This window comes from Epinephelus fuscoguttatus, linkage group LG15 (genome assembly GCF_011397635.1).
Source record: "Epinephelus fuscoguttatus linkage group LG15, E.fuscoguttatus.final_Chr_v1".
NCBI lineage: Eukaryota > Metazoa > Chordata > Actinopteri > Perciformes > Serranidae > Epinephelus > Epinephelus fuscoguttatus.
This window is the reverse complement of record NC_064766.1, coordinates 33,080,475-33,091,286: the sequence shown is the minus strand read 5'-3', so window position 1 is coordinate 33,091,286 and position 10,812 is coordinate 33,080,475. Positions and strand designations below refer to the sequence as shown.

The 10,812-nt window shown below is 43.0% G+C and overlaps 1 protein-coding gene across 1 annotated transcript; it reads left to right on the top strand.

The window, feature by feature from the left end:
• The first annotated feature begins 338 nt into the window (after positions 1–338).
• plk3 (polo-like kinase 3 (Drosophila)) lies at positions 339–8,390 on the top strand. The gene is made up of 15 exons (XM_049598207.1): positions 339–690; positions 1,575–1,682; positions 1,803–1,919; positions 2,188–2,317; positions 2,446–2,533; positions 3,024–3,119; positions 3,294–3,492; positions 3,678–3,804; positions 4,087–4,202; positions 5,510–5,630; positions 5,735–5,821; positions 6,307–6,469; positions 6,699–6,828; positions 6,956–7,066; positions 7,187–8,390. Exons 1-15 carry the CDS (start codon positions 475–477, stop codon positions 7,382–7,384), a joined length of 2,007 nt encoding a protein of 668 aa, XP_049454164.1. The 5' UTR covers positions 339–474; the 3' UTR covers positions 7,385–8,390.
• The last annotated feature ends 2,422 nt before the right edge of the window (positions 8,391–10,812 follow it).

The following is a 10,812-nucleotide window of genomic DNA, read 5'->3' as shown; positions in this document are numbered from 1 at the left end:
TATAATAAATCTATTCCCCCCATCAGTTCCAGGTACCCATTAACTAAACTCTAGATTAAAGGTGACCAACATTGGAAACCCCCTGTGCTCTGCTCGGGTTACATCGTGTCGTTGGCCTCACAGCAGCTCTGTGACATGAGCTCTATCAACGTGAGCGCAACCGATTGGTTTTTCATGAGCTGTTTTCATTCATATTTTTTCCTCCATCCCAGATATACTGTTTTTTTTTATTGAGATTTTGTCTGAGCAAATCGTCTGGACTTTCTCCACCAGTGCGCCACCTCCCCACGCCCCCTGCTCCGTGACGTCGCCGCTCGCCTATATAGGCTCAGAGCTCCGTGCCCGGACACGCCAGATGGATACAGTTGGACGCGGCGGACGCATCATTACGCACAAGACAAACCACTGAGAAAACAAGGAAAAGGGATATATATACATATATACACGAACTGATCGTTTGCATCACTGCGTTTAATGGATACCGGTTGTTTCACCGCGGCGCAGCGTATTTCGTGCCACGCCATGAATGCGGATTTATTCAAGCCGGCTCCGGAGCGTGGACCCCAACAGTCCTCTGCCCCGGTGAAAACCAGCAGGAATAAACCCGAACAAACCAAACCAGAGCTGGCCCAGGTGGTGACAGACTCCAAAACGGGAAGATCCTACAGTAAAGGGAAGCTTTTGGGAAAGGTACGGAGTTTTTTTTTAATATTACATGTGTGTCTCGCGTCACCACAGGGATGTTTCTGAGCGTCTATCTGAGGCGATGTTGACTCGAAATGAAGCTGTCTGTGATTAAAATGCATTATTAGCCATTTCCCAGGTGTGACACTAATGCGGGAATAAGGGAATGACCTCGTGGTGGTGGATGTGGCCAATCTCCCCCTGCTGTGCGCGTCATTGCTGAATGAATCAGGCGCAAGGTGTGCCCAGCTCCTGTGCGCACACATGATTGGCAACACCTTAGAAAAGCCGATGAATTATTATCCACAAGAGTCCTCGCGTTTTAACGACATCTCAGACAGCTGTCTGATTATGCCGTGACTCCTCTCCTTACAACACCGCATGTAATGATTTTTGTCACCGTGTGTGCGATGTGTGATGGAGCGACTGTATCAACATGTTGCTCGTCATCGATACGATGCGTCGGGCAGCCAGCCAAGTCTCCTTTTTTTTCCCTCCGCTGCCTGCCGCAGAGCTGGAAACGTCTCCGTCAATTTCACAGTTAATGAATGCAGCAGCTCCGTCTGCCTCAACCCTCGTGTCCTCGAGCCTATTGCACCCCGAGATCTGCATAAATAAACAGCAGTAAACATGATATTAGGAGGTGATTGTCGGGTTTTAGAGGCAAGGCAGAGCAAACAAAGCAACAAAAGATGCTTGGTAGTTGATTATCTTGAGTATAAAATGATGCATCTGATTGGATTTAATCCTGGTTTGGTTATTCATTTTGATTGCTGTGCAGCTATTGATCCCCACATCAAAGACTTGCCATTGAAGCAGATAATTTATGGCCATTGCAGGTTTTCAACCTGCTGCTATCTTAACTGATCACCCTGTTTGTCTCCCCTAAGGGTGGCTTTGCTCGATGCTACGAGATGACAGACCTCTCCACCAACAAAATGTATGCCGTGAAGGTGATTCCACAGAGCAGGGTGTCCAAACCACACCAAAGGGACAAGGTACATGATGGAGCTTGTTTATGTCTTGCAGACAGGCCCGTGCACAACCTGAATTCACTGTCTGAGCTGTGTTTGGATTGAAATGTGCACACAAACTGACAGATTGTCAAATTTGAACAGATCACGAATGAGATCGAGCTCCACAAAACCCTGTCGCACAAGCATGTGGTGAAATTCTCTCATCATTTCGAAGACCAAGAAAACATCTACATATTCCTTGAGCTCTGCAGTCGGAAGGTGAGACTTCAGAAATCTCTAGAACAGTCTGCACAGCTTGCCATTGACACAACACAGACTACACACACTGTATTTATATATAAGTTAAAGCATATACAGCTAACAGAGTAATCATTATTGATGAAGAGTCTCAGGCACCCACATGAATTACAACAGCATCTAACGTCCATGCCACTGCGGCTGTGTGTGTGATGTACGTGCAGCAGTGTTGTACATTCCCACTGATGGATGCGAGGCTGACAGCTCACTCATTGCTCTGTCTCCATAGTCCCTGGCACACATTTGGAAGGCGAGGCACACGCTCACAGAGCCTGAAGTCCGATATTACCTCAAACAGATCATATCCGGCCTCAAGTACCTCCACAGCAAAGGGATCCTGCACCGAGATCTCAAACTAGGTATGTGAGCAATGCGACTGAAACGTGGCGTACGCGCACAACAAGCATGCCAGGAATCTGCTGTGACTTTGGGCAGGCATTGGCTATCTGCGGAATGCTGACAGGACAAATGTTTTTGTCTCTTTCAGGCAACTTCTTTGTCAACGAGAACATGGAGCTGCGGCTGGGAGACTTCGGCCTCGCTGCTAAGCTGGAGACAGTCGAGCAGAGGAAAAAGTATGAATTTTAACTGCTTTTCTTTTAATGGAGGTAGCCACCAACACCCAGTTTGAAGAAAGATTTGAAAATTAAAATAGTTTTTTGAAAGCAATTTATACCGTTACTTAATTGTTAAAAATATCAAAAACATACACAGTGCTGCGACTATACATAAACATAACATCAAAGAACCTGAGCATTACAGTCTTAGCTATTTTCTAGGCTTTCATAATGCACACTCACCTAAAGCCATTACGTCAGTTACTAAGCACCTTCCTCCTCCCACTACTTCCCCCCCCAAGGAAGTACCTAACTAAACCGGTTTCCAAGTGGCAGTTGAATGTAGCGCTTAGAGCCGAGTTTCAATACCAGTTTGACACCTTCCTGTGAAATACCAGAAGAATGAGTACGGCAGGAAAAAATAATACAGCCACCACTTCCTTGTGTGCACAGTGCATCTGCAGAACAGAAAGTAATTCGAAAATCTCATCTGTGCTTGTTTTCTCAGAACAATCTGTGGGACTCCAAACTACTTGGCCCCTGAGGTGCTCAACAGACAGGGCCACGGCACTGAGTCTGACGTCTGGTCGCTCGGATGTGTCATGTGAGTTATTTGCTTTGTTCGGTCATGTGTAAAATAACGTGTGTTTTGTAAGAACAGGTTTTGTTTTTTATCTCTGCTTCATCTCAGTGTGATGACAGTGAACCCAACCACTATCTGAATCATTATTTTTGAATCTTGAGTTGACGAACTGTTGCCTTGCTTGATCACATGCAGGTACACGCTGATGTGTGGCAACCCTCCTTTTGAGACTCTTGATCTAAAGGAGACCTACAAGTGTATAAAGGAAGTTCGGTACACCTTGCCATCCTCGCTTTCCCCCGCCGCACAGAAACTCATCTCAGGCATCCTGCAGAAAAACCCCAGCGACAGACTCGCACTGGATCAAATCCTCAACCACGAATTCTTCACCAAAGTATGTTAGTCATCCAAATTTCCATTAGCTAAGCTCACAGTGCTGCTTTTTTTTTTTTTTTTGGGAGTGGGGACAATGGTGCTTGGAACTACAACAGGATATAGCATATCAGCGCTTGACATATCCTCACCATGTCGTGCCTCCTACATCCTCCTCACCTTCTCTGCCTTTTATTCCTCCTCTAGGGTTTCACCCCTGATAAGCTTCCCCCCAGCAGCTGTGTGATGGTGCCAGAGCTCCACCCCCCTAGCCCTGCCAAGAAATTCTTCACTAAGATGGCAAAGAGCTTCTTTGGCAAGAAGAAGGCGAAAGGTAAGCAGCAGCAGCAGCAGCACAGCAGCAAAGTGACTAACACAATAGAAGAGTAGGTCATCCGTTAGTTACATATTTGTCCCTTCCTGAATGTAATAATGTGCACCTGTCATCCTGTTAATCTGGTGTGACTCAGGAGGACTGATGTTTAAAAAAATGTTTTAAAGCTGAAGAAATGGATTGAGCTCAGTTTCAGGTTTCTGTCGAGCATTTTCTGCCGAAGTGTTTTATGGCTACACGTATTTGTTGTGACTACAATGCGAGAAAAATTTGTTTTTGCAGTGGAGAAGATTCCATGCGAGGAAAAAGATGACAAAGACATTTCCAAGCTGGTGTCTGGCATCGTTAAATGTTCCATCAGCAGGCAGATCAGCTGCAAGACAGTGGGACCCAATGAGGTGCATATTTCAATTGTTTTTGTGCCCTATTTCTGCGAGGGGGAAAAAATGTTGGCCTTGTTTACTTAAAACAAAAATAGAGCAGGCACAGGTACTAATATGGTAATCAAGTCCCACAAGGAGCACGGGAGTACATATTTTCATGGCATCTGTTATGTCTGATAACTGCCTGGCATCTATTGTTTGAAGTAGGCGTAACACCATGTTCACTGAAACTGTAAAAGTATCTTTTTTAAATGGCACTGCAATTGAAATTGGGTGAATAAATGTCTTTAATTATGAGCGAGCGTTTTCCCTCAGAAAAAGACCAGCTTTGACGACCAGCTTAGACTGAATATGGGGCAGCCATGTTATGTGAACAATGAATTATTATGCTTTTAATTATACAGATATTTAAAAGAAATTGGCTTTTTTCTTTCAAGGATTAAAAGTTTGTTTTTTTTGGCTCTTTAGCTTTGTGTCATTGACATCGCAGTGTGTTATATTCTGTCCTGGGTGTTCTTCAGGTTGTCGACAGAAAATTAAAATTCAGAGGGAAATTATTGTTAGAAATAGAAGTGAATTTGATTTATTGAAGCCATTTTTTCCCCCTTGCATCCGAGAAAGCTGTTAATGCATTCATCCCTCCGCTTTTCCCTTGACGACATTAATTTAATCCTGCTACCAAATATCTGTGGATGCATTCATTTAAAAAAGACTCAGAACCAGAGCCGAGACTAAATGCCACAACAGCAGGAAGCTCAGTTGGCCAATCCCCAATCAGACTGGTCTAGTTGCTATTTATAGAGTCCAATAGGAACTACATTGTTTGCTCTTCAGCTTGATAATGAGCCTGTGCCGAGAAACCAGGTTGTAGTCAGGAAGCACACGCTGCGGAACAAAGCAGTCATCTTTGTTTCTGTATATGTGCAGAAAAACGTGACCTGCTAACAAACAGATCACCACCAGATAATTTCTAAAACACCCATTGTTATAAATGACATTAGAATCACATGTCACACTTGGCTAATGCTCGCAAAGCACACACGAGGAAACTGTGGTACTAAAAGTAGTTTCACAGTGCAGTGGCAGTATGATTAACACATTTAAAAGCGGTGAAGTGACAACACTTAAATTTGCAGCAGAATATAGACAATGGCAACATATTTTTAAGACAGACAAGTGCTAAGCGAGCGTGCGTGTAGTAATGGAACACCTCCACTGAATGTGGTCTGGTCACCTTTTCTGACCTCTTTTTCCATCCTGCTCTTACTTTCACTTTTAGTTGTTGTCACAAATCTTAAATCATATTTCTTGTTGCTGCTCAGGTGCCCTCTCCCGTCAATCAGCTTGTCAGCTCCGTGCCTCTGGAACCGACTCCTGCTGAAGAGGAATCCAGGAAGTCAATCTCTCGCTCCTTCAAGGGCACCACGGCCAGCAGCAGTGAACGTAAGCCCCAATAGTTTTGTGAGAGCATATATATTGCATTGCACTTGAATTCTTTTCTCATTCTGATCTATATCTAACATATATAATTCTTGTTTTCTCTCTAGCATGCGAGGACATCCTCCTGACCCCCGCAGCTGTGTCTGAAGTGGCCGTCAAAGTTCTCAACAGCTGCCTGGCGACCATGCCTGCAGGTAGGAGAGCACTTTTGGCCTGCAACATAATATGTGGCAAGTTAGAATGATGTGTGCGACCTCAAGACGGTCAATAGAAATGCTGAGTTGCATTTTTAAATCTTTGCATCTGTGACTGGGCCACAGAGCACCGAAACATCAAGCCAAAAAAATAATGCAGCTTCTTCCAACATGAACCTTCTCTGACTTTATGTTGTATTAAATCACAAATGATGCAGGATCACTTAAGTTTAATCAACCAGATCTTTTCCGTGCCTCAGCCATTTCTTTGCATCCTCTGAATATCTGCTGACTCATGTAGCCTAAAGCACCTTTAAGCTTATAGCTTTTTCTTTTTTTTTCTTCTTTTTTTTTATTAGGAAAATGCTGACTTAAAGACTTTGGAAATATAAAAATTGTGTCCCCCATTTACGCTGGACTACAAATATTAATATGCTGTGAAATTGTTCCATGGTCCTCAACATTTTTATCTCTTATCTCTGCAGCCACTAGGAACCCACCCTGTTTGTCCAGGCCCCAGTCCTTCCTGTGGGTGACTAAATGGGTTGACTACTCAAACAAATACGGTTTTGGCTACCAGCTGTCGAACCAAAGCATCGGAGTGCTCTTCAATGACGGAACACGCCTCAGCCTTTGTGATCAACGCAAGTACGTACATGATGAGCTGCAGTATTTACTCAAGGTGTAACTGAATTGGGCTGATATGTGTTCCAGCTGTACTTATCAAGTTCCAGCGGCTCATTTCCGACGATGCGAAGGAAAATGATCCTCAAAATCATTGAGATAATTTTTTGTTAATCACATTGGCAGAAATGGGCTTCCTTAAAGAGTAACACTTTAATTTATGGTTGTTTCCTTTTTCTTTCTTTCTAAACAGGACAGTCCACTACTGCTTGCCCAACAACAAACACTTCACCTTCCCTGCCAACGCTCTACCTGAGCAGCTTCGCAGTCAGAAACAAATTGTAGAGCTCATGGCCAACTACATGGAGCAGAACCTTATGGAGGTATGTGCAAAGAGCTTAGCTTTTAGCTGCTTATTGAATTGTTTGTATGCATGAAGAAGAAAAGCCCTTTTAAATAACTTTAATACAACATGCTGTGAACTTAACTATGTTTTTCTGTCCTCTTCAGGGTGGAGATCTGCATTGTGAAGATCAAGTATCGGGTTGTCCTCCTCTGCTGCTCCAGTGGGTGAAGACCGACCATGCTCTTGTCATGCTCTTCAACAATGGCACTCTACAGGTTCGAAAAAAGCTCCGATAATACCTTTTTTATAAAACAAGTAGCGTAAAAGTTATAGGAAAAAACATGTACCCGCATCTCTTTATCTTACATTCATGCTCTGTATTTAATCCCTTCCAGGTTAACTTCTACGCAGACCACACCAAGATCATCCTGTGCAAGTCATCTGATGACTCCTACCTGCTCACCTACATCAGCCGGGAGCGCGTCTCATACACTTACCTCCTCAGCATGCTGAACGAGATGGGCTGCACCTCCGAACTGAGACACCGACTGCGATACGTGGTCCAGCTGCTCCAACACCACGCTGATGCCTGAGAACACAGCTCTGTGCCTCCCAGGCTGCCTGATTGGGCAGATGCCTTAGAGGCGACCTGACTGGTTACCACCTCTTCTTAGGCAGCCTGACTGGTTGATATAATTTCTCAAGGCAGCGCCGGGACAAGCAGACGGGATGGAAGGGCTGCTCTGTGGAGCTGGGCAAATATTCTTGTCTGAACTGGTGCTTAGGCAGCTGATTATCTGATTGATTGACCTTGATGAACATCAAGCAGTCAGGAAGTTGCCTGATGCAGCATCTGCCTCAAGGGTTTGTGCCTGTCCAGCTTATGCCTCAAAGGTATCCACCTGGAAGGTATTGATACCTGAAATAAGAGACTCCTACCTGGCCTGAAATGATGGATCCCTGACAGGCAGATGCCTAAATGAACACCCACACTCCCACGTACCTTCTTTCACTCACTCAGAACCACTGCTTCTTGGTTGGATCTTTTCAAAGCCACCAACCAACCCTGCAGCTTTTCAGCTTCCCCTGATAGCCGATACCCCAGGCATGGTTTCTCAAAGGTATCTAAACACTAAAATTGTCTTTTTCGCTTGCAACGGAACAAGGATAATCTTGCAGCTGGAATTCTTTTTAGGCTCCGTTCTCCAAAAAGTATTTTAGCAGCAAGGTCATCCATGTCGTTGACTTGCACTGGAACCGTGATCTTGCAGCAGAGATGCTTTGGGAAGAACTGTGGTTTGATTGGAGAGAGCGAGAGAGAGCGAGAGAGCGAGCGAGAGAGAGAGAGAGAGAGAGAGACCCTCACACCCTCGGTTGGTTTCTGGCCTCTGTGAACTATGGTGCACACAGTTGTTGTTGTTTTTTTTTCTTCTCGTTTTTAAAATAAGAAAAAAATTGAGCCAGTTCTAGGATCACACTACGATCTTGACCTCACATGCACAAATAACATTCCTGGCCTTATTTGATGATGGTGATGCTAAGGTGTGAAGAAAGTTCTTCTGATCCGACATCACTTTTGTCTTTTTTTTTTTTTTTGTTATCGTTAGCAACAAATTTCACTGATGTGATACACAACATACTAAAGGGGCTATGGGAGCAACACGATTTTGCACTCTGTTTTTTTTATTTTTTCCTTGATTTGTAAATTCATCTGGACAACGAAAACCTTTTTACTACCACTTGTTATATTTTATTTGTTTTTAACTAGATACCAAAAGGCATTTTCTTTGTTGGTTTTTAAAATGATTGTTTTAAATTCACAATACCATAGGTGAATGTGTGTGTGTGCCACACATGTGCTGGTAAACAAAACTGTTGGTTGAAAAATGAGGGCGGGGAGGGGGGATAAAAGTGCCTTTCTGAGGGATGACTGTATAGTGCAATAACAACTCTTTGTGAATGTCAAGCTGGATACAAACAAGATTCGAGAGATGGGTTTTACAGGTGGGATTTACTTTTGTACTTTGAGCAAAGTGTAAAAGTAAGTCCAATAGCACTACACTCTCACTACCTGGTATAAGCTTTTAGAACAACTGGTAACATAAGTATATATCCCAGTAATATCTACTATGGAAAAAAGAAAACATTGTACTCTGTTGTACTGTACTGTAATCCTTATCGGTTTACATTGCTTTCTCAACCCAGAGTTGTATCCTAAAAACTGTGACCTGGAATGCAAGTATTACGTACATGTGTTTTCAAAAAACCCAACATTGTGAAAGCCATCTGCCAATTCAGAAGAGTCTTTATTTTTTGGCACATAATGTCTTGTTTATTTATTTTTATTTATACATGTTTTTTTATTTATTGTTGTGTAAATGTTCCGGTCTTGAGACACAAGTAGATGTTCAATTCCAATCACCTTTTGTATGTAACATATTTGGGGGGGGGGGACAAAATAAAGTTTATTGAAAAGTTTATTTATTCTGTGCTTATTGTTGAAGACTGAAGATGAGGAATTCATTGATTCTGAAAATTAGCTCCCACTAGATTGATTGATGTTTGCAGCATGCACAACAAATACTGTAACATGCTCCCTCTTGGTAATTTGGAGCATTATTTCTCTCCTTTAAAACAAATTCAGATCTACTGTAAGATATATATTTTTTAACATCTTGGATAAAATAAGTGGTTAGTGACATAAGTGTGTCAGGATAAAAACCACATGGTTAAATATTAAATGCGCTCTTCATACTATTTGGTCAGTTGTTTTTGTTAATTTATATATTTAAAAACCGAAAAAGCACGTGGATTTGTCAGTGGAATATTACCTCACAATGGCTTACACCAGTAAGTGGTAAATAGACTGAACTTATATAGTACCTTTCTAGTCTTCCGAGCATTCGAAGCACTTTTACACTACGTCACATTCACACATTCACACTCTTGTGGCTGAGGTTACCGTACATGGTGCCCACCTGCTACTCAGTGATCGTTCACATACACTCGCACAGGAACAGCCAGCAGAAGCAATTTAGAGTTCAGTATCTTGCCCGAGAATACTTTGACATGCGGACTAGAAGAGCAGGCTCTTGAACCAGCCAATCTTCTGATGAGTGGACGACCCACGCTACCTCCAAGCCACAGCCAGTGACCAGTAACCAGTGTTACTAAACTTATGGCCCGTGGACCAAATCTAGCCTACAATAGGGTACTGGGTAGCTTGCAAACCATCTTCTAATTCAGAATAAAACTAAAGTGATCTGCACTGGGAATTGTTTTTCACTCTGAATATTTTTACATCCTAGAAATGCCTCTGCACACACCTGATCTGTGCAGGGCTGCTGATTTGCCTCTTGGCAAAGATGAGTGAGGACAGCAAATGTCAAAAGGTTTAAACCAGCAATTCATTTATTATCCATGCTGAGGAATATTATTTATGTTTGTTTATTACCTGGCTGTCGGCCTCCTGCAATTTTGCAAGAGCAGCTGCTGGTCACAGTAAGTTCAGTATCCCTGGCTTACACTCTTGCTAGACAGGACTGTCCTCTCAGACCATTACTCTTTGTGAGTGTGTTTGAGCCTCTGGCAGTGACCGTAAAGCTCTGCAGCCTTGTTTAAAAATTTAGACATGGACACTACGCAGATGACATTCTTTTGTTTTTAGATGGCTGACATGATCTGCTCGTGGTTTTCAAAATCATACGGATTAAAACAAAGATTCTACTCTTATGGACATCTTGGCAAGTAGTTTAACCCTTGAGGCAACTAGAAGTAACCTGAATTTTGTGTTGACTTTGGTGGCCCCTGTGGACAAACATGGGAGTGTTTACATGAACACCACCACCACCTTGTGTTGTAAAGATCTTGATTTTGCTACAGCATGCATTTGTTTTGGAAGCAGGTGAAAGAAAGATGCAACTTTTAATATTATTATTCTTTTTTAAACACAGCTGTTTGCAGGATGGGCAGCACGGTGGTGTAGTGGTTAGCACTCGCCCCACAGCAAGAGGGTTCCTGG

Bases quoted from the DNA above. Each gene is read 5' to 3' on its own strand.
- plk3 (XM_049598207.1), top strand. From the start codon at position 475: ATGGATACCGGTTGTTTCACCGCGGCGCAGCGTATTTCGTGCCACGCC. The intron at 691-1,574 runs GTACGGAGTTTT...GTCTCCCCTAAG, and splicing joins AAGGGAAGCTTTTGGGAAAG to GGTGGCTTTGCTCGATGCTA. The intron at 3,120-3,293 runs GTGAGTTATTTG...GATCACATGCAG, and splicing joins TGGTCGCTCGGATGTGTCAT to GTACACGCTGATGTGTGGCA.